This window comes from Hylobates moloch, unplaced genomic scaffold (assembly GCF_009828535.3).
Source record: "Hylobates moloch isolate HMO894 unplaced genomic scaffold, HMol_V3 SCAFFOLD_19, whole genome shotgun sequence".
In the NCBI taxonomy this organism is placed as follows: Eukaryota; Metazoa; Chordata; class Mammalia; order Primates; family Hylobatidae; genus Hylobates; species Hylobates moloch.
The window spans coordinates 7,112,666-7,131,401 of NW_026652294.1; the positions used below are offsets into that span (position 1 = coordinate 7,112,666).

The following is an 18,736-nucleotide window of genomic DNA, read 5'->3' on the forward strand; positions in this document are numbered from 1 at the left end:
ACATTCCATGCTCATGGGTTGGAAGAATCAATATCGTGAAAATGGCCCTACTGCCCAAGGTAATTTATAGATTCAATGCCATCCCCATCAAGCTACCAATGACTTTCTTCACAGAATTGGAAAAAACTACTTTAAAGTTCATATGGAACCAAAAAAGAGCCCGCATCGCCAAGTCAATCCTAAGCCAAAAGAACAAAGCTGGAGGCATCATGCTACCTGACTTCAAACTATACTACAAGGCTACAGTAACCAAAACAGCATGGTACTGGTACCACAACAGAGACATAGATCAATGGAACAGAACAGAGCCCTCAGAAATGATGCCGCATATCTACAACTATCTGATCTTTGACAAACCTGACAAAAACAAGAAATGGGGAAAGGATTCCCTATTTAATAAATGGTGCTGGGAAAACTGGCTAGCCGTATGTAGAAAGCTGAAACTGGATCCCTTCCTTACACCTTATACAAAAATTAATTCAAGATGGATTAAAGACTGAAATGTTAGACCTAAAACCATTAAAATCCTACAAGGAAACCTAGGCAATACCATTCAGGACATAGGCATGGGCAAGGACTTCATGTCTAAAACACCAAAAGCAATGGCAACAAAAGCCAAAATTGACAAATGGGATCTAATTAAACTAAAGAGCTTCTGCACAGCAAAAGAAACTACCATCAGAGTGAACAGGCAACCTACAGAATGGGAGAAAATTTTTGCAACCTACTCATCTGACAAAGGGCTAATATCCAGAATCTACAATGAACGCAAACAAATTTACAAGAAAAAAACAACCCCATCAAAAAGTGGGCAACGGACATGAACAGACACTTCTCAAAAGAAGACATTTATGCAGCCAGAAAACACATGAAGAAATGCTCATCATCACTGGCCATCAGAGAAATGCAAATCAAAACCACAGTGAGATACCATCTCACACCAGTTAGAATGGCCATCATTAAAAAATCAGGAAACAACAGGTGCTGGAGAGGATGTGGAGAAATAGGAACACTTTTACACTGTTGGTGGGACTGCAAACTAGTTCAACCATTGTGGAAGTCAGTGTGGCGATTCCTCAGGGATCTAGAACTAGAAATACCATTTGACCCAGCCATCCCATTACTAGGTATATACCCAAAGGACTATAAATCATGCTGCTATAAAGACACATGCACACGTATGTTTATTGCGGCACTATTCACAATAGCAAAGAGTTGGAACCAACCCAAATGTCCAACAACGATAGACTGGATTAAGAAAATGTGGCACATGTACACCATGGAATACTATGCAGCCATAAAAAATGATGAGTTCGTGTCCTTTGTAGGGACATGGATGAAACTGGAAAACATCATTCTCAGTAAACTATCGCAAGGACAAAAAACCAAACACCGCATGTTCTCACTCATAGGTGGGAATTGAACAATGAGAACTCATGGACACAGGAAGGGGAACATCACACTCCGGGGACTGTTGTGGGGTGGGGGGAGTGGGGAGGGACAGCATTAGGAAATATACCTAATGCTAAATGACAAGTTAATGGGTATAGGAAATCAACATGGCACATGGATACATATGTAACAAACCTGCACATTGTGCACATGTACCCTAAAACCTAAATTATAAAAAAATAAATAAATAAAATAATGCTTTATGATATGTTAGTAAAAGAAATATCTGAGGCTGGGTGTGGTGGTTCACACCTGTAATCCCAGAGCTTTGGGAGGCTGAGGCAGGTGGATCACCTGAGGTCAGGAGTTCAAGACCAGCCTGACCAACATGGTGAAACCCTCGTCTCTACTAAAAATAGAATAATTAGGCAGATGCAGTGGTGTGCGCCTGTAGTTCCAGCTACTCAGGAGGCTGACGCTGGAGAATCGCTTGAACCTGGGAGGTAGAGGTTGCAGTGAGCCGAGATTGTGCCACTGCACTCCAGCCTGGTCAACAGAGCAATACCCCATCTCAAAAAAAATAAATAAATAAGTAAATAAAAGAAATATTTGAGTACCCCTGCCATGGAAAGAAGAAACAGAGGGAGAAAAGGGAGTTGGTAGGTCCTAGCATTACAGAGCTGGGAAGGATGTGTTCAGTCCCTATTTTATAGACGAGGAGGGAAGTGTGATGTGTCCCAGGGTTTCATTGAGGATACACAGCCATAACTGTCTATTGAGAGTGCGACCAGGGCCCTGGGGGTAGCTATGGTCAAGTTGCAGACAAGAACTAACACTTGTAAGACAGGAGAGAAGCATTTAGTTAGAAAAGCAGTCAAAAATTTGTGTATAACTACATTTGGTGAGCAAATGAAAGCTATCAGACTCAGAAAAACAGAAACGCTGGTGGAACTGACTTTAGTAACTGGGGTTTTCTTTCTTTTGTTCTTTTTTTTTTTTTTTTTAAGACAGTTTCACCTTTGTCACCCAGGCTGGAGTGCAATGGTGCGATCTTGGCTCACTGTGCAACCTCCGCCTCCTGGATTCAAGCGATTCTCCTGCCTCAGCCTCCCGAGTAGCTAGGATTACAGGTGCCCGCCATCACACCGAGCTAATGTTTTGTATTTTTAGTAGAGACGGGGTTTCACCATGTTGGCCAAGCTGGTCTCGCACTCCTGACCTCTGGTGATCCACCCCCTCAGCCTCCCGAAGTGCTAGGATTACAGGCGTGAGCCACCGTGCCCGTCTGTACTAGGGTTTTTTATTGAGTTTCTTGCCAAGGGTGACTTCCAATAACAACCCCCCCTGCACTTTGCTCAGGACTGGAAAGCTCAGGCAGCCCAGGATGAATAAAAGCCTGAGTAGTGCAGTCCCCACGGAGGGGCAGGGCGGCCACAAGGTGGGCAGCAGCTGGGACGGGCATTGTGAGGCGTTGGATGGGGCTGTGGGGCTGGACATTGTGAGTCACTAGCCTGACCTGGCTGTTTCCTGGTAACCAGGTGACATAGGCAGCACAGTTAGAATTTCATCGACGGCTGAGGCAGGAGTGGAGAGGCGTGGAGAGGCCCCATGGGGAATATACTGACCTCTTGTGTCAGCTCCATCTGTGGCTGGCGCAAGCAGAAGGTGGCACCCTGTGATGAATCTGATACTTATGAGGCTGTGGCTGCTCCAACATCAGAATCCACTACCGTAGAGCCTGGCAAGCTGGATGTGGGAGCCACGGAGGGCCAAGATCTGCAGCACATCAGCAACCAAAAGATGCCCACAGGTAAAAAAGCCATGGGTGCCATTTACTCTCTGGCACACCTCTGGCCACCCCCACCCCCTTCCCATACCCTCATCCCCAGAGACATCCTCAGCTTCCAGCTCCCTCCTGCCCATAGCCAGCTTTCCCAGGTCTGGGGCATGGGGGACAAAGGCTGGCTCTGCCTCTTGTCTTTGTCGTTGAGGCTTTTTTGATCTAGAAAAGGGAGAGCCCTTTTCTCAATGAAAATTCAAATACCCCAATTTTGGAGTCCCCATCCCATTCTCTAGCCTCACCTATCCAGCCGGTTTGGTACCTAAATGAAGGAACCAGGTAAGGGTCAGCTTGTTTCTTTTCTTCCAACCCTTAAGGTAGCTTATTTTTTGTAAATTTTATTTATTTATTCATTCATTCATTCATTCATTCATTTATTTTAGATGGAGTCTCGCTCTGTTGCCCAGGCTGGAGTGCAGTGGTGGGATCTCAGCTCACTGCAACCTCTGCCTCCTGGGTTCAAGCGATTCTCTAGCCTCAGCCTCCTGAGTAGGGACTACAAGTGCCCGCCACCATGCCCGGCTAATTTTTTGTATTTTTAGTAGAGACGGGGTTTCACCGTGTTAGCCAGGTTGGTCTCGATCTCCTGACCTGGTGATCTGCCAGCCTCAGCCTCCCAAAGTGCTGTGATTACTGGCATGAGGCTCTGCGCCAAGCTCCTAATTTAATTAAGTTCTGAGATACATGTGCAGGATGTACAGGTTTGTTACATAGGTAAAAGTGTGCCATGGTGGTTTGCTGCACCTGTCAACCCGTCACCTAGCTATGAAGCCCTGCATGCATTAGCTATTTGTCCATATGCTCTCCCTTCCCCTGTCCCCTGACAGGCAACTGAACTCTCTTGCCTGTTTTTGTCTGGAGGGGGACGCTCATGCCTGTTTTTGTCTGGAGAGCCTGCCTGGCTTCAGGTTCCTGATAGGAGTGAGGACCTGGAGTGCTGTGTGAGAAACAGATGGCTCAGTGAAGAACTGTCATCATCCACTAGAGTCCCTGGAAACAGCTGTATCATTTAGATGGTGTGGGTTTGTGTGCAGGAGGGCTGGGAGGTAGCTAGGAGTGAATTAATGTGTAGTGATTGTGAGTGTGTTTGTAAATGTGTGTTTTCCCCCAAAAATGTGGACCTGCATGCGCAGCACAGTAGAAGTGTCACTTTTCTTGAATTCCTGGCCTGTGGTGGTCCTCTCACCTCAGCCTCCCGAGTCATGTCATTCTTCTAATAAAAAGGAAGAAAAACTTCAGCACCACCATACACTTTACGTAAATGACTCCTTCACCACAGCTGTACCTGAAAGTCAGTTTAATATCCCTACTTCTTAGATAGAGAGAGTGCAGAAAGGAGTGAACCCAGATTTTGACCTCCTGAAGGCAAAAGTGAACCCAGAAATGGGTCCCAATGTTGATGGTCTGCATTACTCAACTGTGTCATCACTCAGGTTTGGTGATATGACCCCACACCAGGGAGTTCCAGCACCTATGTGTGCACCTGGTAGTGGTAGTGGATGGCCTATAAGCGTGCCAAACATTACCCATCATCAAATGGGGCCCCATTGGTCACATAACCCTCGGTAGCAAAAGGTACACGGAACAACAGATGTTTGCATGGACATTACTGTGAAATACACATAGAAAGCCCACAGGCTTTTGGTCAGCTCACAGATTCTGAGAAGTGTAAGGGTTCACATGGAACAGTGCAGGTCAACATCTGTCAGTGCTGGGGTCATTCCTCAGCATTTGGTCAAAGCAGGGAAGGATCAGGAAGATATTGCATTGTATTTAGTAACATGACTACCTGAAGCCTTAGAAATGCTCCAATCCATGGCCGGGCTCGGTGGCTCATGCCTGTAATCCCGGCACTTTGGGAGGCTGAGGCAGCAGATCACCTGAGGTCAGGAGTTTGAGACCAGCCTGGCCAACATGGTTAAAATCTGTCTCTACTAAAAATACAAAAATTAGCCGGCCATGGTGGCCCATACCCGTAGGCCTAGGTACTTGGGAGGCTGAGGCTGGAGAATCGCTTGAACCTGGGAGGTGGAGGTTGCAGTGAGCCGAGATCGAGCCACTGTACACTCCAGCCTGGGTGACAGAGTGAGACTCTGTCTCAAAAACATAAAGAAATAAATAAAAAGAAATGTTCCAATCCATAGCAGACAGACAAGGGCCAGTGCCACATCAGAACTCAGGACAATATTATTATTAGCCTGGTGCCCATCACCCTCATTGGAGACCTCCTGCACCTCTAGGTTAGTGAGGCTCAGCACCCACCATGTACTGATCCCCATGATGGACTGTCCCACTGTTGGGGGCTGGTGTGAGCATGAGCAGCCACTGACTCAGTGGACACACAGTGTAAAGAAACGGAAGATGTGGGCGGGGTGCAGTGGCTCATGCCTGTAATCCCAGCACTTTGGGAGGCCGAGGTGGGTGGATTGCCTGAGGTTGGGAGTTCGAGACCAGCCTGGCCAACCTGGTAAAACCCTGTCTCTACTGAAAATATAAAAATGAGCTGGATGTGGTGGTGAGTGCCTGTAATCCCAGCTCCTTGGGAGGTTGAGGCGGGAGAATCACTTGAACCCAGGAGGCAGAGGTTATAGTGAGCTGAGATCAAGCCATTGCACTCCAGCCTGAGTGACTGAGTGAGACTGCGTCTCTAAAAAGGAAGGGAAGAGCAGAAGAGAAATATCTAACAGGGTTAGTACTCATATATCTGAGACCCCTTCTCAGTAGGAGTGAGCAGGACCTGGCCTTCCTGTCTGCCAAGAGAGCATGGCGTGGACATCATGCTAAATGCCTCAGGAATGGAGTTTCATTGCTTTCTCTTGTCCTCTCCATCTCTTTGTGCAATGATGGCAGTGACAGCAGTAGAAATTGGTGAGGGGGCAGAACAGGAATCAGGTCCCCACTTCTCTGACATGGAGCAGACAGGACACAAGTCAGCAGGGATGGACTTCAGGGTCAGGACAGACAGGTCCCAGGCCTGATCTTCCTGCAGCTGGGACAAATGAGTTTTTCTTTTTCACCTCTTTTGGAAGTCACTTGAGGAATGTTCCTTGAGGAGACACTACGATTGGCCAAGGGTTATCTGGCTCAGAAATGTGTGTGTGTAGTGTGTTTTTTTTTTTTTTTTTTTTTTTTTGAGATGGAGTCTCACTCTGTTGCCCAGGCTGGGGTAGTGCAGTGGTGCGATCTCAGCTCACTGCAAGGTCCGCCTCCCAAGTTCAAATGATTCTCCTGCCTCAGCCTGCCGAGTAGCTGAAATTACAGGCATGCGCCACTGCACCCAGCTAATCTTTTTTTTTTTTTTTTTTTTTTGAGACGGAGTCTTGCTCTGTCGCCCAGGTGGAGTGCAGTGGCGCAATCTTGGCTCACTGCAAGCTCCGCCTCCTGGGTTCACGCCATTCTCCTGCCTCAGCCTCTCCGAGTAGCTGGGACTACAGGCGCCCGCCACTATATTTGTAGTTGAGACAGGGTTTCTCCATGTTGGCCAGGCTGGTCTCGAACTCCTGACATCAGGTGATCTGCCCACCTCAGCCTCCCAAAGTGCTGGGATTACAGGTGTGAGCCACCGTGCCTGGCTGACACGTGTTTCAACTGGACAGAGCCCCCTAGCACTGGGCCTGTAGCTGCTGCACTCCTGAGTAGCAGGGGAGGTGGGGAAGGACATGAGTTCCAGTGCACCATGAGCTCGGCAAAGAGATGGGGACTGATTCCAGAGTCCAGCTCATCCTTGCAACTCTTCTGTAGAATCCAGAACACATCAGTTTCCACTTATTTTGTAGAAGGTTTGGAATCTTCAGTGTCAAACTCTATCTGTGTTGTGTCTTCCCACAAAGTGGATAGAGGAACCCTGGCTATGGGTGTTTCCTGCCAGGGCAGTGACTGTGTCTTCCTCATTAGTCTTCATCCCAGAGCTCAGTCCTGGGGAGAACACGTTAGGCCCCATGGGCATTGTAATGAACACATCCCTGGCATCCCTGGGATGAGTTCTAGGTCGCCCCTGGGCTGGGATCTAGTGCAGGTGTGGAAATGTTCCCTTCTCAGCCTGTTGAGCCCTACACCAATCCCGGAGCCTGCCCCAGCTTCTGAGTCAGGGTCCCTGGAGATGAAGTTGAGCTCCTGAGGACAGTGAGGTGCCCCTGCCCCTCGGCTCCTGCTGCTCTGATCCTGTCTAGACAGGGTGTGCAGGGCCACGCTCTTCCCCTGTGTGCACACGCGCCCCCTGCTGGAATCCCTCTGGACCTGGATGTTGTCCTCATTGTTGTCATATCCCCCAGCCCCACACAGTGACTGGCCCTTGTGCAGATGCCCAGGAAGTAACCATAAACGTATGGTAGAAGCAGAGCTGCAAACTATTTTGCAAGAAAACACCAGGAGAGGGGAGTCATGTCTTCCTCATGTCTGGATCTCCTGTGCTGTCTAGTGTGGTTCTCAGTCATATATGTGCCTCCTCATATGTAAATACATTTAAATATTTACAATGAAAAGTTCAGGGCCGGGCATGGTGGCTCACACTTGTAATTCCAGCACTTTGGGAGGCCAGGGCCAGCGGATCACCTGAGGTCAGGAGTTCGAGACCAGCCTGGCCAACATGGTTAAACCCCATCTCTACTAAAAATGCAAAAATTAGCCTGATGTGGTGATGCACACCTGTAATCCCAGCTACTTGGGAGACTGAGGCAGGAGAATTGCCTGAACCCGGGAGGCAGAGGTTGCAGTGAGCCGAGATCATGCCATTGTACTCCAACCTGGGCAGCAAGAGTGAAACTCTGTCTCAAAAAAAAAAAAAAAATCAGAACCTCATCACAACAGCCACCGTGCAATGGCCCAGCAGCCTTCTTTTCATGCAGCAGAGAGCATTTCCATCCCCGCAGAATGCTCTTTCACATCCGCTGTGAGCCTGGCTGAGCGACCGATTGTTGAACTCCTCTAACTCAAAGCGTGCACATCAAAGTGGGAATCTCAGGGCTGTGAGATTGGAGGTGAGACCTGTAATGGGCCAGTGGAAGGAAAAAGTTGAAAGGTCATTCCTTCAGTTCCTCTTTCTCACTTGAAGGCTGGCAAGTGTGAGCAATGCCTTTTTAGAGACCTCTGACTCCACAGAGCCCAGGGAGAGTCTGACCACACCGAGGAAAGGGCAGAGTGATCTCGTGTAACCCAGTGTGGCCTCGCCTGGAGTGGGAGGCTGGGCGAGTTGCTCTCTGGAATAACTCCTTCCGGATGTTTTTGTCTCTAACGATTGGCCAATGGACGCCATCCACGAGGGCAGCTGCAATGAGAGATCTGCAGGTAGAGAATGATACTCTAGGAGGAGCTCTGGGAGCAGCTGGGTGACACCTGTTGCTTTGGAACCTAGGAAAAGGGCGATGAAGTCAGAACCAAAGGAAATATGTGTAGAAGTCTGACTTGTTCCTTTTGTATTTTAGTAAGATAGAGATGAGACAATATATGTCCATGGGCTTTGTGTGCTGTGTTTCTAACCATTTTTTTTCTTGCTCTGGTGTTTAATGGTTACCTTTCCCAGAAGACCAGTTTTTCCTCTCTATGTCACAGCAAACATCAAAGCCTTGATTTTTGATTGGTTACTATCTTCTTTGACTTGGGAATGTAAGAGTCTTACCAGGTCTAGGCACTGGCTAAGATGCAAGGTATCTGGTGAGACTCCCTCATGCTCACTACTTGAACACAGTTGTTTCTCTCAGATGCTCTCAGAATCTTCAGTCCCACGCTCCACATGCCGCATCCAGCAAAGCTCTCTGAGGGACTCACAGTCTCCAACCACCAGCGCACTGACATTAACTCTGTGTCCTTTTAGGTCCCCCTGAGGACCGCCTGAGTTTAAAATTTCTACCACCAAATGAGGAAGACAATGATGATGCCAAGGTAAGACCCCCTTTCTTTGCCTTCTAAAGAAATGTTGCTTTCCTGATGTCAGAAACAAACTCACCCATCCACACCCAAAGAATGGACTCAGAGGCCTGCAGAGCAGCGAAAATGAGACTTTTCATGATGGTCTTGCAAGATCTGGGTGCAGACACACCCAGCACAGTTTCAACAAGCAATTTATCCCTGAGTGTGCAGGTCCCTCCCCTGGTTCCTCGTAGGCTGAGTACTATGGGGTCACAATCTTCCCGGGTGTCACGTATCGATTGTTGGGTAGGGGCTTTAGATATTTTTTTTTATGGTTGTCTTACTGCATTTTGTTGCAGCCCACAATGCATTGCCATCCTAGTCAGCTCAGGGGCTCTTCAAGTATTTGACTTATGACCTAAGTAGTTGGGCAGGCTGGTAAGAACAGATAAAGCGAGCTATTTTGCAGGCTAGTAAACTTTCAACTTAGACTAAACTTCTTTGGTTCCAGTGAGGGCAATTAAGTGAGGAGGAGAGGGGGCCCAACAAGCAGGCATTGTCCATCCAAGCAGGAGCCCAGCATATCCTATTTCTTCTGTGTTTTGCTGACCTAGACCGGTTCAAGGCACTTTGTGTTAAAAATGGACCACTGTATACATTATTTCCTTCACCTGATTTCTTTCCTTCCCAATTAATTTTGATATAAAAATATAACAAGGCACATTATGTACAACATACACAATTCTCTGTGAGGATGGAGTTCAGTGGGAGTTTTTTTTCATCTAATACATGACACACTAGGATGTTTTTAAATGACAGCATCCATCATCAACTGTAATGCAGAGGCGTTTTCCTCCACACCAGTTCTCCTCTTTGAATTAGGCATTGTGCGTTTACCAACCTAAATCAACTTCAAAGAAATTCTGTGGGAAAAGCTTTTGTCTTTTCCACATGTGTCCTCTATGCTAGAATGTTTGGTCTTTGACATGGACTCAACCACTGTTTCAAAAGTAGTTTTCTGAAGTCATCAAGAGAATAACTGATCTGTGTAAGGGGTGCAGCAGAATTGATCTGATCCTCATAGCATCTTCTTTTGTCTCGTTGCAGATTTTACCATCACCTGTCCAGGGTATGTAGCTTGAACTAACTCACTTTCTGAGAAACTAACTTGCTGGCTTTAATATATACAAACCTTAATCTGGATTCCTGTTAAAAATATTGGGGGTGTGGTGAGAGGAAATGATTTTGCAAGTGTATAACTATGAGCAGAGGGGCTGTAGAAATGTGTGTGAACCCAGAGGACCAACTAGGAGATTTTGTGTGAGCCAGTGTGTCTTCACCTGGAGTAGGAGAAGTGAGTGCACCTCTCACTGACTTACCCTGATATTGGTGATTCTAAAGAGTGGATTCTGGAGAATCTCAGCAGGGGAGACGATGCTTTTTCAGGTAGGTAAAATACTTCAGATGGAGTCTAATAAAACAGCATTTACAAGAAGCTTCATGTTATATCTGCTGCTTGGGAGGCTGAGGGAGGGTGTAGAAACAAAAAGTAAATAGAAGCCGAGTCTGTTATTTTCAGAGTTTAATGTCATCTTGGTGAGAAGTACTATGTTTATGGGCTTTTGAGTATCCTGTGTTTTTGATCACCTCTTCTTGCTTTATTATTTAAAGATGATTTTTCTGAGAACACCTGCTCTTTTCTGCCTCTGCCACTGCAAAATCTCAGAGCCTGTGGTTTGGGACACAGTTCTGTCATAGGCAGTTACTTTATCCTAGATATAAAATTCTTCTGCGGTATGCCCAGATGCATAGGAGAAATGGATCCTCACCTTATGAACTGTTAGGTTTCATGGCAGCACATTGATTTGTCTGTCCTTGCAGTTTACCTCTGGTATCAAGACATCTCCCTGGGCATGGAGTACAGGATGAATATTCACTCTGGGCTCACTGCAAAAGCTCCAGTGTGTGTGAAATGGAGGGAGAAGCACAACCTTGAGCACCCTGTCAGCATTCCATTTCTTCATTTGAATGAGAATATGCAGTTTTACCATCATTTGTGGAAGAGGCTTTCCTTTCCCCCTTGTGTATCGTTGGCACCTTTGTTGAAGATCAGCTGACTCTGTATGTGTGCATTTAATTCTGGGCTCTTGATTCTATATCTGATATTTATGGGTGCCCCCATGCTAGAAGCATGCTGTCTGAATTTTTCTGTTTTTTGTAGATTTCAATCTCATGAACGTGCATCCTCCAACACTATTCTTTTTCAACGTTACCATGGTTATTTGAGGCACATAAAAATTCATTAAAGTCTGAGGATTAACTTTTCCATTTCTGCACACATGGCTGTTACCAGTTTGATAGCAGTTGTTAATCTGTAGATCATTTGTGTGGTATTGTGTGTTAGTCATGCTTAGTCTTCCTATCCATGAATATGGGAAACCTTTCAACTTATTTGTACGTTCTTTGCTTTGTAGAATCTTTATGTTGACAGCTGATTAGTTAGATTTAACATGACTGATATAAATTTGTGACTTCTTTTTTTTTCTTTTTCTTGTTTTTTGAGACGGAGTCTCACTCTGTCACCATACTGGGGTGCAGTGATGTGATCGCCCACTGCCACCTCTGCCTCCCGGGTTCAAGTGATTCTCCTGCCTTATCCTCCTGAGTAGCTGGGACTATAGGCATGTGCCACCAACATGCTCAGCTAATTTTTGTATTTTCAGTAGAGATGTGGTTTTACCATGTTGGCCGAGATGGTCTCGATCTCTTGACCTCGTGATCCGCCTGCCTCGGCCTCCCAAAAAGTGCTGGGATTACAGGCACGAGGCACCATGCCCAGCCAAATTTGTGATATCTTATACCAATATTTTGTATGTCTGAATTAATAGGCATCAAATAAAAAAAATTATGTAAGCTAGTTAACCAAAAAATCACCCTTTTCCTCATGGACATTTTTTCATGAATTTGTTCATTTGTATTGGTATACGTTTCCTCATTTCGGTAGATCATGTATATTTGAACCTGGAAACTTATCCTCATGGCAGAAAGTGATCTCTCAGCTTCACTGGTACAGGTAGCGCAGGCCCTGTGAGCTTGGCCTGTTTGAATGAAGCCTCATCTTTAGGGAATCTCTTCAGGGAGAATGACACAGAGCTGATGAAGCCCTTGATTACAGGGCCCCAAAAGGTTGTGGGCACACACCATTATTCCAGAAGAAGACTTACAAAGAGGAAATCATGACTATTTTTAATTGTAGCATTTTAATATTATTTTTTAAATGGTCTCTATGAAAAAGAATGTGTGATTAATAGAACAGAGTAATTTAGGTAAAATTGAGTTGATTTCACCAATAAAATAGACTTTTAATTAAGTAATAAATCCTTTAAAACAGATGCTAAATGTAGTACCAGCACAATTGGATCCTAGTGTACTGACACGATCTTGAATACATTAAGAAAATACTGTTTGTTTAGAAGAGTGTCAAAACATTTGAGAGGGAGGAAGGCACTCTTCCATTGACCCTTAGTGTGTGTTTCAGTTCCATTTAGGTTTGACTGTTCTGTGTCGCTGCATGATACCTCTAGTACAAGGCCAAGGCCTCTGTGTCTCATGTCTTTCCTGCTCCCCTCTTCTGCCATCCCTCTTCCACTCAGGGGAACAGCCCAGCATTAACTCAGTCCATGCTCGTTAATCAACCACCTCCATACACCACATCCAGCAAAGCTCCCTGAGTGACTCACAGTCACAAACAACCAGGGCACTGATCTTTCTTCTGTGTCCTTCCAGGTTCTGCTGAGGACAACCTGAGTCTAGTATGCCCACTGCCAAGTGAGGATCATGATGGTGATCATGATGATGCCCAGGTAAGACCACCTTTCTTTGTCTTCTAAGGAAATGTTGGTTTTCTGATGTGAGAAACAAACTCACCAGTCCAAACCCAAAGAATGGACTCAGGGAGCTGAAAAACAGCAAAAGTGAGATTTTCTTTCCTTTTTTTCTTCTTTTCTTTTTTTTTTTTTCCAAGACAGAGTCTCACTCAGTTGGCCAGGCTGGAGTGCAGTGGTGCAATCTCGGCTCCATCTCCTGGGCTCAATGAATTCTCCTGCCTCAGCCTCCCGAGTAGCTGGGATTACAGGCATGTGTCTTCATGCCTAGCTAATTTTTGTACTCTTAGTAGAGATGGTGTTTTGCCATGCTGGCCAGGCTGGTCTCGAACTCCTGACCTCAGGTAATCGGCCCACCCCGGCTTCCGAAAGTGCTGGGATTACAGGCATGAGCCACCCCGCCTGGCCGAAAGTGAGACTTTTAATGACAGTCTTGCAAGATCCAGTACCTTATGGGCAGACACACCCAGCACAGTTTCAACAAGCAATTTATCCCCTAGTGTGCAGGTCCCTCCCCTGGTTCCTCATAGGCTGAGTACTGTGGGATCATAATCTTCCCGGGTGTTGCCTATTGATTTTTGGGGAGGGGTTTTAGGTATTTTTCTAGGGTTGTCTTACTGCATTTTGTTGCAGCCCACAATGCATTGTCATCCTAGTCAGCTCAGGGGCTCTTCAAGTACTTATCACCTAAGTAGCTGGGCAGACTGGTAAGAACAGACAAAGCAAACTATTTTGCCGGCCAGTAAACTTTTATCTTAGACTAAACTTCTTTAGTTCAAGTGAGGGCAACTAATTGGGGAGGAGGGGCTGCCCAACAAGCAGGCATTGCTTATCCAAGCAAGAGCCTAGCATATACTATTTCTTCTTTTTTTTGCTGAGCTAGACCAGTTTAAGACACTTTGCGTTAAAAATGGACCACTGTATACATTATTTCCTTCACCTGATTTCTTTCCTTCTCAATTAATTTTGATATAAAAATATGACAAGGCACATTATGTACAACATACACAATTTGTGAGGACGGAGTTCAGTGGGAGTTTCTTTTCATCTAATACATGGCACACTAGGATGTTTTTAAATGACAGCATCCATCATGAACTGTAATGCAGAGCATTTTCCTCCACACCAGTTTTTCTCCTTGGATTAGACATTGTGCGTTTACCAACCTAAATCAACCTCAAAGATAAATTCTGTGGGAAAAGCTCTTGTCTTTTCACAGGTGTCCTCTATGCTAGAGTGTTTGACCTTTGCCCTTGACTCAACCACTGTTTCACAACTAGTTTTCTGAAGTCATCAAGAGAATAACAGATCTATGTAAGGGGTGCAGCACAATTGATCTGATTCTCATAGCATCTTCTTTTGTCTCATTGCAGGTTTTACCATCACGTGTCCAGGGTACGTACCTTGAACTAACTCACTTTCTGAGAAACCAACTTGCTGGCTTTAATATATAGAAACCTTAATCTGGGTTCCTGTTAAAAATATTTGGGGTGTGGTGAGAACAAATGATTTTGCAAGTTTATAGCAACAAGACTTCAGGTGGGATCTAATAAAACAGCATTTCCAGGAACCTTCATGTTATACCTGCTGCTTAGGAGGCTGAGGGAGGGTATAGAAAGAGAAAAAGAAAAAGTAAATATAAGCCGAGTTTGTTCTTTTCAGAGTTTAATGTCATGATGAGAAGTACTATGTTTATGGGCTTTTGAGTATCCTGTGTTTTCGATCACCTCTTCTTTATTATTTAAAGATGATTTTTCTGAGAACACCTGCTCTTTTCTGCCTCTGCCACTGCAAAATCTCAGAGCCTGTGGTTTGGGACACAGTTCTATCATAGGCAGTTACTTAATCCTGGAGACAGAATTCTTCTGTGGTGTGCCCAGGTGCATAGGAGAAATGGATCCTCACCTTATGAACTGTTAGCTTTGATGGCAGCACATGCATTTGTCTGCGCTTGCTGTTTACCTCTGGTATCAAGACATCTCCCTGGGCATGGAGAACAGAATGAAAATTCCAAAACACATGCAAAAGCTCCAGTGTGTGGGAAATGGAGGGAGAAGCACTACCTTGAGCACCCTGTCAGCATTCCATTTCTTCACGTGAATGAGAATATGCAGTTTTACCATCATTTGTGGAAGAGGCTTTCCTTTCCCCATTGTGTACTTTTGGCACCTTTGTTGAAGATCAACTGACTCTGTATGTGTGCATTTAATTCTGGGCTCTTGATCTGTGATACTTACGGGTGCACCCATGCTAGAAGCATGCTGTCTGAATTTCTGTTTTTTGTAGATTTCAATCTCATGAATGTGCGTCCTCCAACACTATTCTTTTTCAACATTACCATGGTTATTTGAAGCACATAAAAATTCATTAAAATCTTAGGATTAACTTTTCCATTTCTTCACAGGTGGCTGTTACCAGTTTGATAGCAGTTCTTGTGAGTCTGTAGATCATTTGTGTAGTATTGTGTGTTAGTCATGCTTAGTCTTCCTGTCCATGAACATGGGAAGCCTTTCAGCTTATTTGTACATTTTTTACTTTCTAGAATCTTTATGTTGACAGCTGATTAGTTAGATTTAACATGACTGATATAAATTTGTGATTTTTTTTTTTTTTGAGGCAGAGTCTCACTCTGTCACCATACTGCTTGTGCAGTGATGTGATCTCTGCTCACTGCCACCTCTGCCTCCTGGGTTCAAGTGATTCTCCTGCCTTATCCTCCTGAGTAGCTTGGACTGCAGGTGCATGCCACCATGTCCAGCTAATTTTTATTTTTTTTAAATAGAGACATGGTTTTACCCTGTTGGCCAGGATGGTCTCAATCTCTTGACCTTGTGATCCACCCACCTTGACCTCCCAAAGTGCCGGGATTACAGGCATGAGCCACCGCACCTGGCCAAATTTGTGGTATCTTATACCAATATTTTGTATGTCTGAATGAATAGGCATCAAATAAAAAAATATTAAGCTGGTTAACCAAAAAAATGACCCCTGTACTCATGGACATTTTTTCATGAATGTGTTCATTTCTATTGGTATACATTTCCTCATTTCAGTAGATCATGTGTATTTGAACCTGGAAACTTATCCTCATGGCAGAAAGTGTTGAGAGTCACGTCTCTCAGCTTCACTGGTGTAGGTAGAGCAGGCTCTGTGAGCTTGGCCTGTTTGAATGAAGCCTGATCTTTATGGAATCTCCTCAGGGAGAGTGACACAGAGCTGCTGAAGCCCCGGATCACAGGGGCCCAATAGGTTATGTGCACACACCATGGTTCCAGAAGAAGACTTACAAAGAGGAAATCATGACTATTTTTAATTTTAGTATTTTAATATTTAATTTTTTAAATGACCTCTATGAAAAAGAAATTGTGATCAGCTGGGTGTGGTGGCTCACACCTGTAATCCCAGCACTTTGGGAGGCCGAGGTGGGCAGATCACGAGGTCAGGAGATGGAGACCATCCTGGCTAACACAGTGAAACTCTGTCTCTACTGAAAATACAAAAAAATTAGCCAGGTGCGGTGGCGGGTGCCTGTAGTCCCAGCTAAGGGAAGCTAAGGTAGGAGAATGGTGTGAACCTGGGAGGCGGAGCTTGCAGTGAGCCGAGATCACGTCACTGCACTCCAACCTGGGGGAGAGAGTGAGACTCTGTCTCAAAAAAAAAAAAAAAAAAAAAAAATGTGTGATCAATAGAGTAGAGTAATTTGGGTAAAATTGAATCCATGTCACCAATAAATTAAGTAATTAATCATGTAAATTTAAAACAGATGCTAGATGTAGTAGCAGCATAATTGTGTCCTAGTGTACTTGCATAGTCTTGAATATGTTAAGAAAATCCTGTTTGTTTAGAAGAGTGTCGAAACATTTGAGAGGGGAGGAAGGCATTCTTCCATTGACCCTTAGTGTGTGCTTTAGTTCCATTTGGGGTTGACTTTTTTGTTTTGCTGCATGATGCCTCTAGCACAAGGCCAAGGCCTCCACGTCTCATGTCTTTCCTGCTCCCGTCCTCTGCCATCCCTCTTCCACTCAGGGGAATAGCCCAGCTTTAACTCAGTCCATGGTTGTTAATCAACCACCTCCATACACCACATCCAGCAAAGCTTCCTGAGTGACTCACAGTCACAACCAACGAGGGCACTGATCTTTCCTCTGTGTCCTTCCAGGTTCTTCTGTGGACAACCTGAGTTTAGTATGCCTACCACCAAGTGAAGATGATGATTTGGATGATGACGATGATGAAGATGATGCCCAGGTAAGACCACCTTTCTTTGTCTTCTAAGGAAATGTTGGTTTTCTGATGTGAGAAACAAACTCACCAGTCCAAACCCAAAGAATGGACTCAGGGAGCTGAAAACAGCAAAAGTGAGATTTTCTTTCCTGTTTTTCTTCTTTTCTTTTTCTTTCTTTTCTTTTTTTTTTTTTTTCTGAGACAGAGTCTCACTCAGTTGGCCAGGCTGGAGTACAGTAATGCAATCTCCTGGGCTCAATGAATTCTCCTGCCTCAGCCTCCCGAGTAGCTGGGATTACAGGCATGTGTCTTCATGCCCAGCTAATTTTTGTATTCTTACTAGAGATGGTGTTTTGCCATGGTGGCCAGGCTGGTCTCGAACTCCTGACCTCAGGTAATTGGCCCACCTCGGCTTCCAAAAGTGCTGGGATTACAGGCATGGGCCACCCCGCCTGGCTGAAAGTGAGACTTTTAATGACAGTCTTGCAAGATCCAGTACCTTATGGGCAGACACACCCAGCACAGTTTCAACAAGCAATTTATCCCCTAGTGTGCAGGTCCCTCTCCTGGTTCCTCATAGGCTGAGTACTATGGGATCATAATCTTCCCGGGTGTTGCCTATTCATTTTTGAGGAGAGGCTTTAGGTATTTTTCTAGGGTTGTCTTACTGCATTTTGTTGCAGCCGACAATGCATTGCCATCCTAGTCAGCTCAGGGCTCTTCAAGTATTTGATTTATGACTTAAGTAGCTGGGCAGGCTGATAAAAACAGACAAAGCGAGCTATTTTGCAGGCTAGTAAATTTTTATCTTAGGCTAAACTTCTTTGGTTCAAGTGAGGGCAACTAAGTGGGGAGGAGGGGGTGTCCAACAAGCAGGCATTGCCTATCCAAGCAAGAGCCTAGCATATACTATTTCCTCTGTTTTTTGCTGACCTAAACCGGTTTAAGGCACTTTGTGTTAAAAATGGACCACTGTATACATTATTTCCTTCAGCTGATTTCTTTCCTTCTCAATTAATTTTGATATAAAAATATAACAAGGCACTTTATGTACAACATACACAATTCTCTTTGTGAAGATGGAGTTCAGTGGGAGTGTATTCCTATCTAATATATGACACACTAGGATATTTTTAAATGCCAGCATCCATCATCAACTGTAATGCAGGGGCATTTTCCTCCACACCAGTTTTTCTCCTTGGATTAGGCATTGTGCGTTTACCAACCTAAATCAACCTCAAAGATAAATTCTGTGGGAAAAGCTCTTGTCTTTTTCCATATGTGTTCTCTATGCTAGAATGTTTGGTCTTTGACCTTGACTAACCACTGTTTTACAAGTAGTTTTCTGAAGTCATCAAGAGAATAACAGATCTGTGTAAGGGGTGCGGCAGAATTGATCTGATCCTCATAGCATCTTTTGTCTCATTGCAGATTTTACCATCACGTGTCCAGGGTACGTACCTTGAACTAACTCAACTTTCTGAGAAACAAACTTGCTGGCTTTAATATATAGAAACCTTATTCTGGGTTCCTGTTAAAAAATATTGGGGGT

At 44.9% G+C, this 18,736-nt stretch overlaps 2 protein-coding genes across 3 annotated transcripts in view; both read left to right on the top strand.

The window, feature by feature from the left end:
* CRYBB2 (crystallin beta B2) overlaps positions 1–18,736 on the top strand; it is a 679,427-nt gene that overhangs the window by 610,763 nt on the left and 49,928 nt on the right. The gene's annotated exons all lie outside the window — the stretch shown is intronic.
* The window catches only part of LOC116459244 (aspartate-rich protein 1-like), a 28,304-nt gene continuing 12,548 nt past the window's right edge, over positions 2,981–18,736 (top strand). The window contains exons 1-8 of one of the 2 annotated variants that reach the window (XM_032139569.2): positions 2,981–3,202; positions 9,042–9,109; positions 10,184–10,205; positions 12,863–12,939; positions 14,334–14,355; positions 15,365–15,394; positions 17,120–17,208; positions 18,616–18,637. In XM_032139569.2, coding sequence (XP_031995460.1) covers positions 3,001–3,202; positions 9,042–9,109; positions 10,184–10,205; positions 12,863–12,939; positions 14,334–14,355; positions 15,365–15,394; positions 17,120–17,208; positions 18,616–18,637 — 532 coding nt within the window. In that variant the 5' untranslated portion in view covers positions 2,981–3,000. The remainder of the gene's footprint in view (positions 3,203–9,041; positions 9,110–10,183; positions 10,206–12,862; positions 12,940–14,333; positions 14,356–15,364; positions 15,395–17,119; positions 17,209–18,615; positions 18,638–18,736) is intronic. The other variant, XM_032139570.2, reaches the window with a different exon arrangement.